Genomic DNA, 20,868 nt, shown 5'->3' with positions numbered 1-20,868 from the left:
ATGAGACAAATGCTGGTTTAAAAGGTGACTGTTCCCTGTGTTTGTCATGCTGGAATGAATTGACTGTATTTCCCAAGATGAAACATAATTAACAATTTAATTTATCTTAACTGTACTTATTAGTTGGTCTTAGTGCTTTGTGATTACACCAGAATAATATGTGTAGGAGCCCACCACTGTTTGAAATAACTTTTAGGTGGTTATTTGTGGGTTGCTCCACAGACATGTATCTCTCTCTACAGACATGTAAAAGTTTACATAGAGACCACCAGACTAACATGGCTCTATTTGGAAAAAATACTTACAAATTTCAGTGATGACTGTAGACGCAGCTTACTGATAGTACTATCAGAAGTGCTTTATTGGGGCGCCTGGGTGGCTCAGTTGGCTAAGCGTCCGACTTCACCTCAGGTCACGATCTCACAGCCCATGAGTTCGAGCCCCGCGTGAGGCTCTGGGCTGATGGCTCAGAGCCTGGAGCCTGCTTCCTGCTTCCGATTCTGTGTCTCCCTCTCTCTCTGCCCCTCCCCTGTTCATGCTCTGTCTCTCTGTGTCTCAAAAATAAATAAACGTTAAAAAAAATTAAAAAAAAAAAAGAAGTGCTTTATTATCTTTGACTGAGAAGTTATAGTCCCATGACTGTCTTTGAGGGTTTTTGACTTCTTCAACTGGGAAAGTTTTGGAACAATTAGATCAGTCTTATATTTAAGGGCATATTTCTTCAGCTTTGACTTGAGCCCTTTCTTTTTAGAATGATTATATGATTTAAATACATCTGACATATGTATCTCTAGTTTGTCTTCATTGGGGGGCTCTGACTGATGCCTTTTCTCTGATAGTTCATTGGGAATCATGGCAGGAATGCACGTTGTTCTTGATTCAGTCTGTTCTTCCTTCTTTGGTGATAGAATTCTATTCTAGGTACATGGCCATTCAGAGTCAGGACTACATTTCTTAGTCTCTCTTCCTGCTAGGAATCCCTCTAGTTTTGACCAGTGGGATGCACACAGGATTTTTATGTGGCAGCTTTTAAAAGAAAGTGTTCATTATGTGCATGTGTGTGTGCCTGCGTGCCTGCGTGCCTGTGTGCCTGTGTGTGTGTGTGTGTGTGTGTGTGTGTGTGTGTTGCGAGGGGCATACCCTTGCTCTCTTTTTCTCATTATTCTTTCCTTCTTTGCGTCCTGCTTCCTGGAATTCACTTACCACTCTTTTGGACCATGAGTGGTCCCCAAATTCAGAACAAGAAGGTAGAAAGTGCCTGCATCTTTGATATTTAATGACATGATGAAGTACCAAAACAAGCTTGTATTGCACACTGGACTTTAATGTGAGAGGCAATTGAACTTGTGTTTTCTGTAACCAGTTGTTATTTTGGATTTCATCATGGCAGATGAACCCAATCCCAGCAATCCACATAGACTTGTATAGTAGTAGGACTCTTAGAGGCGAAGGTGAAAACCACCACCCACCCATATGAAAGGATTCTGTGTGGCCCCTAGAATTGGAGGAGAGCCGGGGCTAATTAGCCACACTTCCAAGGATGTCTACAGCCAGGGACATGACCTCACAGGGCTCTTTCTCTTCATCTCTTGGTTTCAATTTTCTTTTCATTTCACGTTTCATTTCTGTGTTACCCTAGACTAGCTTTCTCCAGCAAAGGGATATGGCCACCTGTGGTACCAGACTAACTTCCTCAATAGCTTGAGGATGTATATTGAAAACAGCTAGTCTTATTTTCTGTTTGAAAAATATTAGTCTTATTTTCTGTTGAAAAATCTGAGTGACTCAGATTGACCAGTCTTGTGTCACATACCCACCCCTGTGTCTGTCACTGGTCCAGCTTGGATTACATGCCCTTCATTGTGGCCTACTTTGTGGGAGATAGAGAGATTGGGCCAGTGTGAGGTTGTGTACAAGGGTTGGCAACATCTTCTTGAACTATTTGTTGTAAATTAAGATTGGTGCCATTTAGATAAAGCAGTGCCTAATTCAGCTGATAAGTCGTTCATAAAGGATTTATGATAAGAATATTATTCTTCCTTGAAAATAGTCCATATATGAAAAAAATGAGGACTGCTAGTTTACTTTGAATTTACTTTCTGACTCTGAAGTTGTGAATTTGGCAAGATACAGCTCAGATCCCGTTTTTGGAATTTTTATGAAGATGAATTCTGGCCACGTTAACATACTATGCAGGCAAGTTATTAGTAGCCATTGAACAGATTTCCTGAATTTATCTTCAGTCATGTTGATTGTAATTGACCCATTGGTGTAATCATGAATTCATTTAATAGATAGGAGGAGGTGTTTTTTCAATGTTTATTTTAATTTTATTTTTTTTGAGAGAGAGAGGCAGAGAGAGAGGGAAACAGCGGATCCAAAGTGATCTCTTCACTGACAGCAGAGAACCTGATGCGGGGTTTGAACTCACCAACTGTGAGATCATGATCTGAGCTGAAGTCGGACGCTTAACCAACTGAGTCACCCAGGTGCCCCTGAAGCATTTTGAGTATTAGAAAATTAAGGCTATTATATAATGAAAAACATTTCAGTGTCACATATTCTCTTTAAAATTCTAAAGTGAGAGTTATCCTCAAGGAATTAAAATTTGGCAGTTCAATGTTTGACATACGTGAAATTTGTTAAGTAAAAATACTTTTCTTTTGTGGGAGGTAGGGGAGCTTTCATATGCTGAGTTACCAAAGTTTACTTGAAATCTTAACAGAATCATGGAAGATCAATTAATTGAAAGGTAATGATGTCATGTGATTGAGTTGTGTCAAAGGGGATAGGAGATAGATCTACAGGACATATTCTTGGGTGAATAGGGCCTGGTTTATAATGGGCAAAGGCTACTTATGACAGTGCCCTCTTTCCAGGTGGCTTTCAAGCAACATGGTGACATTTTAGAGACTTCAAAAATAGAGGTTTATTTCTTTGGAAGTATTATATTTATTAATCTGGTTTCAGTCAGATGTCTATGAGATGCCTAGAAAGGATGTTTTCTTCAGGACTCTTAAAGGCTCAAACTTCCTACTGTTTTCTGCAGTCAATAAGAAACGGGGTTGAGTCACTGAAATTATATGCTCTCTTTTGGTATTTAGTCAGACCACACAAGGCACGGGGTGGGGGGAGGTGAGAATGGGGGAAGAGATCTTTGATATTTAATGAACAAAGAGGAATATCTTTGAAAAGCTAGTATGGGTTCTAAAAAAAAGTATTTTCTGATCAGAATCTTTTCTAGGTGATGTTCACCATAGTCACAAACAAGAAGAAAGAATGAGGACCAGAAATGAAAGTCTTGCTGTAAGATTTGATTATACATACTAATTTTTCATTGTACTAGGAGCAGCCATATCAGGCATACTCCATTATGACTTATGTTGTTTGCAGGAGTTTAATTCTACTGTGGGATTGGAGATAGCGTAGTATAGAGCTCCAGCATGCATAGTCACTGTGTGGACACTGTATTTTTTCCTTCACCCACGGAAAATGCCAGCCGAGGTCAGAGATTAGGCATCTGCTTGCTTACTAGTGTCCTTCTTTCCAGCCTAATACTGGAAATAAGTGAATGCACGTTTTCCTTTTTATCCTGGAGTAGCCAGCAGTTAGGACTTTTCTTCTTTGAAGAAGGGAGACCTATGCACATTTAGCAGTTAATGTGTGCACATTAACCCACGTCTCTGAAACAACGTTCAAGAATTTCATATTATTTTCATTTGCAAGGTGAGAATTCCGTTGTAGTGGTATGAATATCTGAAGTAGTAAGGAAGGCCAGGACAAAAATAGGTTTCTGAGAAAGGCATGGTGTTTTTTGCTTCCTGATACTATTCCAGCTTTATCTACTGATCTCAGCCAGAGCCAGTCAAGTCCAGGACCCTCTGGGCTTAGCCTTCGCTCCCTTCCCTTTTTGCCCCAGGCCCAGTCTATTTCCCAATAAGCCTTGCTTAAAAAAATCCTCCTCTCATCAGTTCAGACATTTCATAAATTAGAACTACTTACTAAAGTGTCCACTTTTGGCATTTTGTTTAGACGGCTTTGTACTTTCATGGATCATGATAAAGGAGCAAGGCCTAGCTTTCTTACTATGTTTATTACGTCCTATTTGAAACTATCTGACATAGTCAAGGTTATCAAGTGCTGATTTTGGTATATTCTAATTTTTTTCAGTTTAACTTTATTTGAAGACTTATTAATTTTATTGCCAAACTGTCTAGTCCATTAAAATGTCAGTTAATTTACTTGCTAGTGGTTAATTTTATAAGTCAAAATGGGAGCAGTAGTAATAATGTTTCATAAACAGTGACAGTTTTTCAGCATTACAAAAGGCTTTTTTTTTTTTTTTTTTTGCTTAGGTACCCTAGTTCATGTAGGAAGGCTCCCTCTAGTGTTTCTTGGAGCAAATACCAATGGCATTGAACTATTTTCTTTTTTTAGAAGACTTAATTTTTTTAGAGCAATTGAGGGTTCACAATAAAATGAGAGGAGTGTACAGAGATTTTTCAGATACCCCTGCTCCCTCATATATATAGCTACCCTCATTATATGACTCACAAGAATTGTGCATTTGTTACCAAGGATAAACCTACATTGACACATCATGATCACTCAAAGTAAACAGTTTACTTTAGGGTTTGTTTTTGGTATGGTATTCTTTGCATTTGGAAAAACTTATAATGACATATATCCATCATTAGAATACTACACAGAGTATTTTCACTTCCTTAAAATTCTCTGTGCTCTGTCCTGTCATTCCCCCCGCCCCTCTTCTCTTCCACCCTTTTTTATTGTCTCCAAAGTTTTGCTTTTTCCAGAATGTCATACAGTTGGAGTCACACAGCATGTAACCTTTTCACACTGGGTTTCTTTCACATATTAATATGCATTTAAGGTTCCTCCATGTCTTTTCATGGCTTGATAGCTCATTTCTTTTTGGCAGTGAATAATGTCCCATTGTCTGGATGGACCACAGTTTACCAATTCACATACTGAGGCACATCTTGGTTGCTTCCAAGTTCAATTATGAATAAAGCTTCTATAAATATCTGTGTGCAGGTTTTTGTGTGAATAGATGTTTTCAACTCCTTTGAAAAAATACCAAGGAGAGTGATTGCTATATCGTAGGATAGGAGTATGTTTCGTTTTGTAAGAAATCAGTATTTTTAGTTTTGTAAAAAATCACCAAACTGTCTTCCAAAGTGGCTAAACCATTTTGCATTCTTACAATCAACATATGAGAGTTTCTTTTGGTCTGCATCCTCATCAGCATTTGGTGTTGGCAGTCTTCCAGATTTGGGCCATACTAATAGCTATGTAGTGGTATCTTGCTGTTGTCTTAATTTGCATTTCCTGGTGACATATGTGGAACATCTTTCTGCATGCTTAGTAGCTGTCTGTTTATCTTTTTTGGTGGTGTGTCTGTTAAAGTCTTTGGCCAATTCTTAAATTAGGTTGTTTGTTTCTTATTGTTAAGTTTCTAGTTCTTTGTAAATTTTGGATTATAGTCCTTTAGCAGAAGTGTCTTTGGCAAATATTTTCTCCCAGTCTATTGGTCTCCTGATAATGTCTTTTGTAGAACGGAAGTTTTTAATTTTAATGACATCCAGCTTATCAATTATTTCATTCATGGATCATGTCTTGGATCATGTGTCTAAAAAGGTATCACTATACCCAAGGTCATCTAAATTTTTTCCTATGCTATGTTCTTGGAGTTTCATATATTTTTAAAAATATTTATTTTTGAGAGAGTGCACAAGCAGGGGAGGGGCAGAGAGAGAGAGAGAGAGACAGACAGACAGAATCTGAAGCAGGCTCCAGGCTGTCAGTGCAGAGCTGGATGGAGGGCTCGAACCCACAAACCATGAGATCATGACCTGAGCCAAAGTCACATGCTTAACCGACTGAGCCACCCAGGCACTCTTGGAGTTTCATATTTTTTGCAATTTGCATATAGGTATATAATCCATTTTGAGTTAATAATTGAGTTTGTGAAGGGTGTACTCTATGTCTAGAGTAATTTTCTTTTCTTTCGGCATGGGGATGTCCAGTTGTCCAGCACCATTTGTTAAAGAGACTATCTTTGCTCTATTGTATTGTCTTCACTACTTTGTCAGAGATGAGCTGACATATATTTATGTGGGTGTATTTCTAGGCTGTCTATTCTGTTCCATTGATCTGTTCTTTCACTAACACCACACTGTCTTTATTACTATAGCTATATAGTAAGTCTTGAAGTTGTGTAGTGTCGGTCTCCAACTTTGCTCTTTTCCTTCAGTATTGTCTTGGCCATTCTGAGTTGTTTGCTTCTCCATATAAACTTTAGAATCAGTTTATCAATATCCATAAAAGAAATTGTGGGGATTTTGATTAGGATTGCATTGAATCTATAGATCAAGTTGGGAAAAGCTCTGACTCTGGACAACATTGAGTCTTCCTAATCACGAATATGGATTATTTCTCCATTTATCTAATTTTTCTTTCATTAGGTTCATCAGAGTTCTGTAGTCTTTCTCCTATAAACCTTGTACATATCTTGTTTGATTTATGACTAAGTGTTTAATTTTGGGGGGTACTAATGTAGATAGTGTTTTGCTTTTATTTTCAAATTCCCCTTGTTTGTTGCTGACCTTTAGGAAAGCAAATGACTTTTGTATGTTAACCTTGTATCCTGCTACCTTGCTATAATCACTTATTCTGGGAGGTGTTTTTTGTTTGTTTGTTTGTTTTTCAAATTCTTTCAAGTTTTCTACATTGACAATTATGTCATCTGAGGATAAAGAGAGTTTTATTTCTTCCTACCCAATATTTAAACCTTTTGTTTCCTTTTCTTGCTTTATTGAATTAGCAAGAACTTCTAGTATGATATTAAAGAGGAGTGGTGAGAATGGACATCCTTGCCTTGTACCTGATCTTGGTGGGAATGTTTTGAGCTGCTCATCATTAAGTATGTTGTTAGCTTTAATTTTTTGTGGAAAGGCTTTTTCAAGTTGAGAAGGTTCCCCTCTGTTGCTAGTTTTCTGAGGGTTTTTATAATGAATAGATGTTGGATTTTGTCAAATGCTTTTTCTGCATCTATTGATATGATCATGTGATTTTTCCTTTTTTATTATTTATTTTTTTAATGTTTATTTTTGAGAGAGAGAGAAAGAGAGAGAGAGAGACAGAGCACCAGTGGGGGAGGGGCAGAGAGGGAGAGGGAGACACAGAATCTGAAACAGGCTTCAGGCTCTGAGCTGTCAGCACAGAGACTGATGAGGGGCTTGAAGCCTGGAACAGTGAGATTGTGACCTGAGCGGAAGTCGGACGCTTAACTGACTGAGCCACCCAGGCACCCCTGATTTTTCCTTTTTTAATCTGTTGATATGATGGATTACATTAATTGATTTTCAAATGTTGAACTACTTTTGCATACTTTAGATAAATCCCACTTGGTCTTGGTGTGTAATTCTTTTTATGATTTACTGGATTTGATTTGCTAATATTTTGTTAAGAATTTTTACATCTACGTTCATGAGGGATATTGGTCTGTAGTTTTTCTTTTCTTGTAATATCTTTGTCTGGTTTTGGTATTAGGTTAAAACTGGCTTCATAAAATGACTTAGGAAGTATTTTCTGTTTCTTTCCTCTGAAAGAGATTGTAGAGAATTGGTATAAATTTTTTTCTTAAATGTTTTATAGAATTCACCAGCGAACCTATTTCAGCTTGATGTTCTCTGGTTTGGAAAATTATTAATCATTAATACAATTTCTTTCATAGAAATAGACCTATTTAGATCATCTGTTTCTTGTTGTATGAGTTTTATCATTCAGGGATTTGGTCTATTACATTTAAGATATCAAATTTCTGAGAATGAAGTGATTCATAGTATTCTTTTATTATCCTTTTAATTTCCATGGGATCTATAGTGATGTCCCTTCTTTTATTTCTAGTAGTAATTTGTCTTCTCTTTTTCTTAGGCTGGCTAGAGTGTAATCAATTTTGAACTGTTTACTTTTAAAAATGTGAGTATGAAACAAATAATAGCACAAATAAGATGACAGGAAATCATCTAGTTGAGTAAGAAAGTAATAGGTTGATCTCACATTGAAAATGATCTGTGGTTGGGTGAAGGGCTATGCTGCATTTGAAACTGTGGTCTCATGGTACCAGCTTAAAAAAATAACCTCTTTTCAGGGGTGCTTCCTAGATGCCCCTATTCTATGTCATTACAGTTAGAAAATAGAAGATTAACTTTCTAGATTAAATATGTGTAAGAAATTTGACTTTCTCTGTTATGACTTTGCTTATTTTACCTTTTTGGTCATACTTATATAAATATTCATATGTAATAAAGAAATATGGAATTATTTTTTACAAGTGATACAAATACTTTATAATCTGTGTTACTCTTATTTAGTAAGGTAAAGAATTATATTTCTTTTTTTTTTTAATGTTTATTTATTTTTGAGATAGAGAGAGACAGAGCATGAATGGGGGAGGAGCAGAGAGAGAGAGGGAGACACAGAATCCGAAGCAGGCTCCAGGCTCCGAGTTGTCAGCCCAGAGCCCGACGCGGGGCTCGAACTCATGGACCATGAGATCATGACCTGGGCCGAAGTCAGACGCTTAACCGACTGAGCCACCCAGGTGCCCCAAGAAATATAATTCTTACAAGAATTATATTTCTTGGGGCACCTGGGTGGCTCAGTCACTTGAGTGTCTGACTTCGGCTCAGGTCATGATCTTGCGGTTTGTGGGTTCGAGCCCCGCATCGGGCTCTGTGCTGACAGCTCGGAGCCTGGAGCCTGCTTCGGATTCTGTGTCTCCTTCTCTCTCTTTTTTCCCCCACCCCCACTTATGCTCTGTCTCTCTCTATCAAAAATAAATAAATTTTAAAAAAATTAAAAAAGAATTATATTTCTTTTTTGCCTAACTATATGCAAACTTTTTCCAAAATGTATTCCTTATGTAAATATTACTTATATAGCATAGCTCCCAGCCTCATCCTGGGCAGAAAAAGCAGTTTACCTACATGGTTTCGCTTTGAGGTACAAAATCTCTCTTAATTGCTGGCTGAATCCTGAATTTCACCTGATATGTGAGTTCACACGTTCAACTTTAGATTAAAATGCACATTTTCCCATGAAAGGGTTGTAGGGGTCACATTGAACATCATTAGAGCATAGAAAGTGTAGCCTGAGTGATCTAAAGATAACTTTGCCTCACAGTTTTGCCTCTAGTCAGCCTTGAATTACATTGTTCAGTTTTCCATACTCTGATCTTCCCCATCATCGCCTCAGCTGATGGTCACGCTTTCTGTTTTACTGAGGAAATTCAAGGAGTCACAGGAGACCCACCCCATTTTCCTGCATCTGTGCCTTTATACTTTGCCTTTCCCTTGAGGCGAACTGTGCATGTGCCTGGATCACTTCAAACTTGCCCAGTGTGCCCTAGATGCTACCTCTTCTTGCCTACTTAAGGACATTTTCCACAATTCTACCTTCTTCCTCCAGATCATCAGTTTCCTCTTCACGATTGGATATTGGAGCTGTCATTTCCTTCATTTAGGAGAGAACCCTCTTTTGACTCATTTGTACCTACAGCTGCTGCCCTAATAAGTTTCATGTACCTATTGTTTGGATTTTGTTCCTGGAATTTTCTTTGGAACATACTCCAGTAAGAACTTTGTCCTAACCCCCACCAAAACTTTTATTGTCAAAGTCACCTCTCCTCTCCTGTTGCTTACTCCCTCCTTGGAAACCTTTCTTACTTGGCTTCAGGATATCATTCTTGCCTGGTTTTGCCCCTGGGTCTTGCTGTATTTTCCTTTGGTCACATCTCTGCATCTGCCAGACTATAAGCACTGTGTGCCTCAGGGCTTGGTCCCTGCTGATAATCTCTCTGCTTAGCTGTCTGTGTGTCAGGCTCTCTGTTATTTATACTCTCTTGATGAACTCATCTCCTGGCTTTAAATACCATCCATATACTAATACCTTCCAAGTTTTCTTTCTCAGCTTTGTCTTCTCCCCTGAGCTCTAGACATGTGTATTCATGTATATATCTCCGTTTGGATGCCTATAAGCGTCTTAAAATGAATGAGTCTAAAACTAATCTCCTGCTCATTTTATGTATGTATGTATGTGTTTATTTATGTATTTATAAAAGTTTATCTTGAGAGAGAGAGAGAGGGAGAGAGAGAGAGAGAGAGAGAGAGAGAGGAGGGGCAGAGAGAGAGAGAGGGAGAGAGAGAATCCCAAGCAGGCTTCATGCTCAGTGTGCAGAGCCAGATAGGGGGCTCAATCCCACAACATGAGATCATGACCTGAGCCAAAACCAAGAATCGGATGCTTTAACTGACTAAGCCACCCAGGTGCCCCTATGCTCCTCCTCCCTTAAGCCTCCCCGCCCCCAACCTGTTTCACCGCAGCTTTATATTTCTAGTTCCTCTGGCCCAAGCCCATAAAATTCATGCGTGCCTCCTTTCCTTCTCTTACATGGCACAATACATCCATCAACAGATCCCCTTGTCCGTGCCTTTAAAATTATATCCAGAAACCTTCAGGTTCTTGCCATTTCCCTGGCTGTGGCTCCTCAGTGAACCACTGTTAGCTCACCCTGGAGGGTGCCATGGCTCCTGTTCCTTACCCTTACCATCTCTCCTCCATACAGTAGGCAATGGGAACCCTTAAGCATCTAACTCAGCACTCTACAGTAGCTTTCGCTCTCACCAAGAGTAAAAGCCAAAGTCCTTTCAAGGCCCTGCGTGACTGAGATGCCTCCTGTTTTCCGCAGTGGCCTCTTTGATAGTCTTTGATATCTCTTTAGTCTCCCATTGTGAGTGATAGTCTCCTCCTGCCACACTGGCTCCTCTTTGTTCCCTGAACACACCAGGCAAATTTCTGCTTCAGGGCCCTTGTACTTGGTGTTCCATCTGCCTGGAATGTTCCTCCCCTAGATATCTATATGGCTCACCACCTTGCTGACTTCTGGTTTTTACTCAAATATTTTATAGAGAGTCCTTTCTCTAAAATCGTGGCTATTCTGCCATTCCCTCCACATTTTTTGTCCCCCTTCCCTGCACTTATTTTCTCTTTGGCAATTTTCACTATCTAGAATCCTTTATATTTTACTTATGTATTATATTCCCCCCACTGCAATTTAAATTTCAGAAAGGCAATACATTTTTTTTTAAATTTATCAGCAGCTTCTCACTTCCTCTTTACAGTATAAATCCTACTTACACTGTAGATTTAATTAAACATTATTAAAAAAACTTTTTTAATGTTTATTTTTGAAAGAGCACAAGTGGGGGGAGGGTCAGAGAGAGGAAGAGGAAGACAGAAGGTCTGAAGTAGGTTCTGTGCTGACAGGCAGATAGCAGCAAGCCTGATGTGGGGCTCGAACCCACTAACCGCAAGATCATGACCTGAGCTGAAGTCAGATGCTCAACCGACTGAACTACCCAGGTGCCCCATAATTAAACATTATTAAATACTTTCGCTGTCCCAGCACTGTGTCAGGCACATTTGCACATTTAATTTAATTTTCCCAGTTTATTATCTCTGAAATAAACATGGCAATTTCCATGTTACAGATGAATGAAAAACCAGAGGCTGAGAAGGATATGTAGTGTCTTTACCACAGATAATAATAGATATTGGAATGGGGCTTTAAACTCAAGACTTCTAACCTCATGTTATGTATGTTTCTAATATACCATGCTAGGGATGAATCCACTTGTACAATCGTGATTTTCCTCTTGAAGGGAATTTGAAAAGGACTGCCTTTGCCAGTCCTTCACCATTTTATTCCTTACCCCATCTTCCATCTTGTTATGCTATTTTTCTCTAGCACCAAACTCAGCTGCTACCGAGGGCACTTTTGTAAATTTGCAACAGTCATAAAAGCACAAGTCCAGCAACAGGATTCAATGACAGCAGCAGTGAGACAGAATGGAAGGGGAGAATTTAGCAGAAAGGTTTTAAGAATTTCCCTCTCTGAAGCTTGGGCTAACTCAGAGGCCAGCAAGAAACATCAGTTAGAGAAGAGCTGAGCAAAAAATGAGTTTGGAGCAAAGTGGCTGAGAATATCTAAGAAGTGAAGCCTGGTCTGAGAGGAAAACTGTCTTGACTCAAGTCTGTGTGGATCAAAACCCTCGCAACTTGGTCGATTGTGGTTTTAGTTACGGAGATACTCAGCTTTCTTTGGCTCTAAAGAGTCTCTTTTCTGCAATGTCATCCTTCCCCCCCCCCCCCCCCCCCCCGCCCTTTATTGGTTTAACTTTGATGTAAATAGCTTGCTTCCACATCTATAAAACAAGATAGTGGGGATCAGTGATTCCATAAGGGAACCTTTAGTTTTATAATTATGTGAGTTTAAAAACCCTGCATTACTCTAGTAATTTTGAATCTAGACCTAGTGATAGTGAGACCTCTTTTTACCGTGCAAAATTTACCTTAAATAATAATATGTATTTTTAATGTTTTTATTTATTTCTGAGAGATAGAGCACGAGCTGGGGAGGAGCAGAAAGAGAGGGAGACATAGAATCCAAAGCAGGCTCCAGGCTCTGAGCTGTCAGCACAGAGTCTGACATGGGGCTGGAATTTGTGAACCACGAGATCATGACCTGAGCCGAAGTCAGATGCTCAACCGTCTGAGCCATCCAGGTGCCCCTATAATTTATATTTTTAACCAAATACAAAGAATTGCTTAAGTACTTTCAGGTAAAAGTTAAGGTGGTTTAAAAAAATCAATTTTATTTCTTATTGAGATTGTCAGACAGCCTCACCTTAAAAATGACAACACAGGGGCGCCTGGGTGGCTCAGTCGGTTAAGCGCTGACTTCAGCTCAGGTCATGATCTCGCGGTTTGTGAGTTCGAGCCCCACGTCAGGCTCTGTGCTGACAGCTCAGAACCTGGAGCCTGTTTCAGATTCTGTGTCTCCCTCTCTCTGACCCTCCCCCGTTCATGCTCTGTCTCTCTCTGTCTCAAAAATAAATAAACGTTAAAAAAATTAAAAAAATAAAAAGAAATATTAAAAAAAAAATGACAACACAGACTATGCTTCCAAAGTCACTGGGGCTGGAAAAACTTGTGCACTTTCAGGTAATGGGTAGTGTTTCCTTAGCATAGGTGAACTATTTCATGGCACATATATGCTGTCTTATCACTTTCCATTGGTTGAAGATAAGCTTTTGAAAGCCAAACAGAAATTATAACATCAAGTGATCAAATCAGTCTTTTCTCCAAATGCTAAACTGATCTTTTTTTTTTTTTTTAATTTTTATTTATTTAAGTAATCTCTATACCCATTGTGGGGCTCGAACTCATGACCCTGAGATCAAGAGCTGCAGGTTCTTCTGACTGAGCCAGCCAGGTGCCACTTAAAAGTTTGAGTAAAACATACTTAGGAGGGAAATCTGCCCTCTCCCTAAAGGCATGTATTACTTCCAAAGCAAATATATTTCTTTTCCATACTGTCTCTCTTTGAGACTAGTTTAAATTTTCAGTTCTTATCATTAGGCAGCTTTATCAGTTTACTTGAAATGTTTCCTAGTGTATTTCCTCAACTTTTAAGAATCCTTTCCCCCGTCTTTTTTGTACTTATCTAAATTTTTCTGTACCTACTATAAGTATTATAAAATGATTAACAATGAGTCAAGCAGTTAAGCTCATATTGATTGTAAAAGAATTTGCCTAGTTATTTTTTGCTTTAACTATGGTTTAAGTTTATTCTCATACTCATATTTACATCCATTTTAAGTGCTTACTGAGGTTCATCTGTTCACCATTTTTTTTGTGTAAAAAAGACATTGTACTATAATCTTCTCTTGTCTTCATAATTAATAAGCCTTAGACACTTATGATTATTTAAGCAGCTTAAGAAAGACAATAGTTGTCAAATTTAAAATGTTTCTTTTTAAAGAAAGCTAAAGCTTCTGCTCTTTAGTCCTGAACAATCAGTGTGTTTCCTGATTGCAGAGTCAGGAAATACTTTACTTTTGAAGCAATCATAGTTATTCCTGGGGACTTTTATAATTGGCTGCATAGTGATAACGTGGACTTTAACAAATATAACGGAATTACCACCGGCTTATTTAAAAAGAGAGAGAACTTTTGAAGTGTGACAAAAGGCTAATTCTGAGGACTACATCACTTTGGCATATCTAGAGCTCTTGGAGAATGACTTTGAACTGGCTTCGTGACCAAAGGTACCTTTCCCTAGTGCTTTTTACTATCCAGATTTTTCTCCAGTGTTTGCCTAGGCCTTTAAATATCAGTTGTGGTTCTTGTAAAATTTGTTTTCTTTTGAAGTCAGGTGGAGTATAATTTTTATAATATCCCTGGATTTCTTGGAGTGTGATAACTAATCATGATAATGAGAAACCACAGCATGGCATCTAGGGATCTAGTGACATTTTTTTGTTTTTCTCTCTAGAGTGAGGAATTGCTATTGTCTGCCTTTTAATACTTGAATCTAAATTCATTTAGTGAGATCACTGAAGGTGTAACAACAACGTACTGGCTAAAGGTGGCACTGTGCTTTTTCTTGATATTATGAGGCATTTGAAAAAATGCCCTGCTCATTTATTGTTTGCTGAATCGACTCTTGTGTGTTAATGAAAATGAATCATTTCAATGACTTATACTATTTTTGGTTTAATAGTAGAGTTGATTTTCCATCTCCTTGTTCCTGTATTGACATTGGTGCAAAAATAAACTCACAGAAATTTGGGTCTGGATGAGGTCTTATTGACCATCTCCCCCTCCCCCCCCCACCCCCTTTCACTGGTAGGGAAACTCTCGGATGCAGAATATCACAAATTCCTGGCAGAGCTGGGGGTAGACTACAAGTCTCTCGATCCCTAGTTTGGCTAGTCTTTTTCATTATCATTGTTTTGTGTTAAAGATTATGTGCTGCTACAGGATAAAACCTTTGCCTTTAGTTGGCATGAAATCCTCATCAGGCTCCGTACGACATGGTCAGGTTCTGCACATTGGCACGATTCACAGCTAGGGTATGAATGACTAGATTTTGCACCTAGACTGTATAGTTTGAGGTGCTCTATGGCATCTGGAGACATTCCTGACCCGTATATTCACTTCCTAGTTGGGTGAGCACTGAGTTGAGTGAAAAGCTATGGCTTTCCTCTTTTGGGGTACCAGATTTCAAGTTAGCAACAGGAATTTACTAAGCCTGTAGCAGTCCTAGAGAACTTTTATCAGGATTGTAGGTAGTTGTTTGCTACTATTTATTACCTCTGTTTGCTGACGATAGTCACTCAGTTTCTTTTGAGCACAGAATACTTTCCCAGTGGTCACATGGAAGAATTCTAGTAAGAACAAAATCACCATCACTCAGTCCTCCACTTAGGAGTTTACAGTATAATAATAGTGGGGGGGGGGGGGGGGCGGGAAATGATGTTGAAACATTCAGTACCTACAAAGAGTCAAATTCATTAAAAATGTAGAAATGTACATAAAAAATATCAACACTGTCCTAGAAGAGAATGCCATTTTCCCAAAATATCATGTGTATATGCAAGTACTAGACTGCGTTTTCTTTCTTTTGTGCTGCTTCTGATTGACCTCTCCAATTAAATGTCTTATAGGTTTTCATGTTTCTCTAATAACTCATTTCCTCACTATTGATATTTTACTGACCTTGCTTTATCAGTGTCTCCCTCCCCATGTGGGCTCTGAGCGTGTTGGCAGGGGCTGTATAATGTTTTATGTGTGTTTTCCATGTAACAATAAGCAAAAACAGAGTCGGGTGTTGCTAGGTCAGTTCAGCAGGTGGGGCCTCTCTGCATCCCAGGTCATGGAAAGCTGTTGATAGTCATGACCTGAGAGAGAATATTAAAGGTAACTAGAATCTGTATTTCATGGTGCAGTTAACAAGTCAGATTATTTCTTCTGCACTCTACAGAGACACTTTGGAAACTTAGGAACACTTGGATTGCAAAATTAGATGAAAAGTATTTAGTGAAATATGGTTAGTGAGGAAGAAGGCATCCATCTGTCTCAGGGTTTGGCCTAATAGCCGCTAGAAACATTTTGCATTTCGTAGGGTTGAATGTCTAGCTCACTCTCCTTAGCTTTGGCCCTTGTCAGATACTAAGGCAAAAAGAAAAGGACAGGGGCCTAAGGTTGCTGGTCATGTGTTAGTACAAAACACCTGACTTCTTTCCCAAGATAGGTCAGGTGTTCAGGGTAGTCACTAAAACTATAGCATTTGGACTTTATTCTTTCAAAGGAAGTACTTGACCAGCAAGCTGAAATTCTTATGATTTAAAAAAAAATTTTTTTTTACATTTATTTATTTTTGAGAGACAGAGACAGAGAACAAGTGGGGGAGGGGCAGAGAGAGTAAGAGACACAGAATCTGAAGCAGGCTCCAGGCTCTGAGCTGTCAGCACAGAGCCCAACGTGGGGCTCGAACTCACAAACCACAAGATCATGACCTGAGCCAAAGTCGGTCGCCTGACTGAGCCACCCAGGAGCCCCAAAATTCTTATGATTTTAAACTGTGAGTGTTCTGGCAGTATATCTCAAATAATTATGTGAAGAGAAGTTCCGGTTTTAGAATTGGTGCTAGAAGATTTAAAGATCTATCACGTATGTCTAAATGTGAAGCAGCCCTGAATATAAAATTATCTTCTTTCCCAAAGGTAAAAATTATCCAGAAAGTTCTTGGTTTTTTTTTTTTTTTTTTTTTCCGTTGGCCAACATAAGTATGTACTTTGTACCAGGAATCATTCTAGGTTCTGGGATACAAGGAAAAAATGAAAGAAAAAAAACACACACAAAAGACAGAAATCACTGCCCTCATAGGGTCTACATTTCTGGCAGATAAATTATACAGGATGTTAAAAGAGATAAGTGCTATATAGAGAGAGTAATGAAGTGGGGAAAAATCCAGGGAATGGTGGCTATGTCAGTGTGCGTGCAAGCGCGTGCGTGTGCTTGTGCGTGTGTTTTGGTGTGGGGGTGGGTGCTGCCTCACAAGGTGGTATTAGCGTGGATTTAATGAGGTGAGAGAGTGAGCCATGCAGTTAACTAGGGGAGGAGCGTGGAGCTCAGAGCCCTTGAGGGAGGAATGTGGCGGGCATGTCCCAGGAATGGCTCTGAGGAGGCCAGTATGGCTGCTGCAGAGTGCGAGGGAGTTTAGGAGTAAGGTCCTAGGAAATGGGGTTAGGATGACAAGATGAAAATCTAGGTTGACTAAAGGTCATATGGAGGACATGTGGCCACAGGGCATATTTAATCTATACATTTATCACATGCAAATGGCGAGGGGGCCTTAGGGCATTGTTAGGATCTTATCTTTTAATGAAATGGGCAGCTTGGAGGATTTGCAGGTGAGTAATGTGAAGTAAGTTTAAAAAGGATTCTACTTCAGTTTAAAAAGGATCTTTTGGCTTTTGAGAGTAGGTTGAAGGGGGCAAGGGACACCAGTTAAAAGATGTGTGCAGTAAACCAAGTGACAGATGAAGATTTGTATTCTGTTGTATGAATGTACCACATTTTAGCTGCTTGCTTTTTTTTTTCTTCAGTTTTATTGAGATATAATTGACATACAAGGTTGTATTAGCTCAAGGTGTATAAGGATTTGATACATGTATATATTGGAAAATGATTGCCAAAATCATTTTAACATCATTCACCACATAGTTACAGGTTTTTTTCTTGTGATGAGAGCTTTTAAGATCTACTTCTGTAGCGACTTTCAAATATATAATGTAGTATTATTAACTATGGTCACTATGCTATATATGACATCCCAGAACTTTTATAAGTTTGTACCTTTTGACCACCTTCACCCATTCCTAGCAAACCTCCACCCCTTACCTCCTTTGCCTCTGACAGCCACCAATCTGTTTTCTTTGTGAGTTCAGTTTTTAAAAATTCCACATGTAATTAAGATCATGTGGTATTTGTCTTTCTCTCTCTGACTTATTTCAATTAGCATAATGCCCTTGAGGTCCATTCATGTTGCTACAAATGGCAGATTTCCTTTTTTATGGCTTGATAATATTCCTGTGCATTTATATTTATATCTGTATATTTTTTAAATCTATTAATTATGGACAGACACTGAGGTTGTTTCCATGTCTTGGCTATTGTTAATAATGGGGGTGCAGGTATCTTTTTTGATATAGTGATTTTTGTTTCCTTTAGATATATACCCAGAAGTGAAATTGGTAGATCATATAAAAGTTCCATGGTTAGTACCTTGAGGAAACTCCATACTGTTTTCCATACTACCTGCACCAATTTACGTTCCCACTGACACAACATGGGGATTCCCTTTTCTCCACATTCTTGCCGGTACTTCTCTCTTGCGTTTTTCAATGATAACCATTTGGTGAGATGATATATCTCCTTGTGGTTTTGATTTGCATTTCCCTGATGCTTAGTGAGTGTTCACTTGTTGATGAACATTTGGGTTGGTTATTTTGGGTATTGTGAGTAAGGCTTCTATGAATATTTGTGGACTAGCTTTTGTTGTGGACATATGTTTTCAGGACTCTTAGCTCAATTTCTAGGAGTGGAATTACTGGGTCATGAGATAGATCTACACTTAACTCCGGAGAAACTCCCCAAAGATTTTCTAATGTGGTTTTGTCATTTTACATTTCTGCATACAACGTATGAGAGCTCCACACCCCAGCAGGTCCTTCATCTTTTTGTTGTTAGCCATTCTAATGGGTATGTAATGGTATCTTACTATGCTTTTAATATGCAGATGAGAAGTGTCTGGATCTTAATGTCCTTATCCAGAAAGTTTATTTTATCCTCATTGTTGAAGCATTGGTTCCTTTTAGCTGAGACTTATAACTTTTGTTTATTTATTTATTTATTTATTTATTTATTTATTTATTTATTTATTACATTTATTTTTTCAGTCCTGGTTGATATCTGTTAGTGTATACTTTTGTTTAAATCTTAATTTTTTTTATTAAAAAATTTTTTTTTTCAACGTTTTATTTTATTTTTGGGACAGAGAGAGACAGAGCATGAACGGGGGAGGGGCAGGGAGAGAGGGAGACACAGAATCGGAAACAGGCTCCAGCCTCTAAGCCATCAGCCCAGAGCCCGACGCGGGGCTCGAACTCACGGACCGCGAGATCGTGACCTGGCTGAAGTCGGACGCTTAACCGACTGCGCCACCCAGGCGCCCCAATCTTAATTTTTTAAAACTGACCCATCATTGTAACTTTTCAGACTACTCAAAGGATATATTATGATTTATTAAAGGCTGGCGGTGGCCTATTTAATCTCAGTTTTGTTTTTGGGAAACAAATGCATTTAAAATGGGAAAGTATAATACTGATATTAAATTTCTGTCCTACTTTTCAGTCATTTATGTCTGACAGTGTAATTTAAGTTTTATCTTGTGTGTGGTCTGACTTCCTTTCTATATGTTATCATTTAGAATGAGAATGCATTCTGTGTGAAAAGAACAAGTCTGGGTAAATGCAAATGATCTCTAAATAAATACTCAACTGAGATGTGGATTTTAAATTCTTTTCCAGGTTCCTGATGTTATAAGCAGCATAAGGCAGTTATCGAAAGCTGCCATGAAAGAGGATGCCAAAGCCAGCAAAGACAACGAGGATGCCTTTTACAACTCTCAGAAGTTCGAGGTCTTGTACTGCGGAAAGGTGACCGTGACCCACAAAAAGGCCCCGTCGAGCCTCATCGACGACTGCATCGAGAAGTTCAGCCTGCACGAGCAGCAGCGCCTGAAGAGCCAGGGCGAGCAGCGCGGCGGCGCGGAGGCGGGCGATGACCCGGTGGTCTTCGAGGCCGCAGCCTCAGAAGTCCTGGCGGAGGAAGGGGATGGCCTCCCCAGCATCCAGCCTGCCTTCGCAGCCGCGGCCGGCCCGCCTGGGCTGCCCAGCTCTCGAGTTGGCTTCCCGGAGCGGATTTTGGAAGATTGTGGCTTTGACGAACAGCAGGAGTTCCGGTCTCGGTGCAGCAGTGTCACTGGCGTCTTACAAAGGAAGGTTCAGGAGAACAGCCAAAAACCACAGCCGCGGAGGAGACACGCCAGCGCGCCGAGTCACGTACAGCCCTCGGATTCGGAGAAGAATAGGACGATGCTGTTCCAGGTGCCGCCCCGGCGGGGTTGGGGGGAGGGGAGGATGCGGGCGGGGCTCCCTCGCGCCGCGCAGACCGGGCGGGCCCCCGCCCTGTTCCCGCGCTCTGCGCTCCTCCAGTCCCCGTTCTTCCCTGCCACTAGGCTGGTGGAGAAAAGAGCAAAGGCGAGCAGAACAGGGCTGCGAGGAAGACCTGGAATGCGGATTTTCAGAAATGAGGGAACGGGACACGGAGAGACGGAGAAAAAAGCAATGAAGTAGATTCTCCTTCGTGCCCCCAGCGTTTGCCTTAGATTGATCTTAAATAGAAGTTGTTGGCTGTCTCTTATACAGCTGCAGAAAGCCAGTCTTAACAGCGGATTTAAAGATGTGAATCTAGGAAAGTGAGATAGGCATGGGGTTAGAGAAAGTTTTCTTTAGAGAAGGAAAAGTCTAGAGACTCACAGGTGTATTTTCAGATGAGAACACACCAGTTCCTTCTGTTATACCCAAGAAGAAGGTTAAAGAAACATCATGGGCCTGACTACTTACTGGATCCGTTACTAAAATAATGTGGTACAGACTGTATTATAGACGTAAAAGATACATCTTCATTCTAAAAAGTAGTTTTCGAATTTGTACAGGAGATAGAAAATGCCAAGTTGCACCTAAAAGAAATTCAGTGAAAACAAAGCCCTGGAAAGGTTCTTTAGTCCTCAGCTTGTAAGATCTGACTTTTCCTGGAAAAAAAAAAAAAAAAAAAAACGAGTGACTGTCCTTTTATCCTGTGGTAACGAACCCT

At 39.5% G+C, this 20,868-nt stretch overlaps 1 protein-coding gene across 10 annotated transcripts in view; it reads left to right on the top strand.

The window, feature by feature from the left end:
- The window catches only part of TBC1D4 (TBC1 domain family member 4), a 190,509-nt gene that overhangs the window by 105,066 nt on the left and 64,575 nt on the right, over positions 1-20,868 (top strand). For 9 of the 10 annotated variants that reach the window (XM_045054508.1, XM_045054507.1, XM_045054504.1 and 6 more), the window contains exon 2: positions 19,521-20,099. In XM_045054508.1, coding sequence (XP_044910443.1) covers positions 19,521-20,099 — 579 coding nt within the window. Of the gene's footprint in view, positions 1-13,890; positions 14,193-19,520; positions 20,100-20,868 lie in introns of those variants that run through there. The other variant, XM_045054514.1, reaches the window with a different exon arrangement.

The sequence above is a fragment of the Felis catus genome, chromosome A1, assembly GCF_018350175.1.
Source record: "Felis catus isolate Fca126 chromosome A1, F.catus_Fca126_mat1.0, whole genome shotgun sequence".
In the NCBI taxonomy this organism is placed as follows: domain Eukaryota; kingdom Metazoa; phylum Chordata; class Mammalia; order Carnivora; family Felidae; genus Felis; species Felis catus.
Note: the sequence above shows the minus strand (reverse complement) of the source record. Positions and strands in the feature narration are given on the sequence as shown.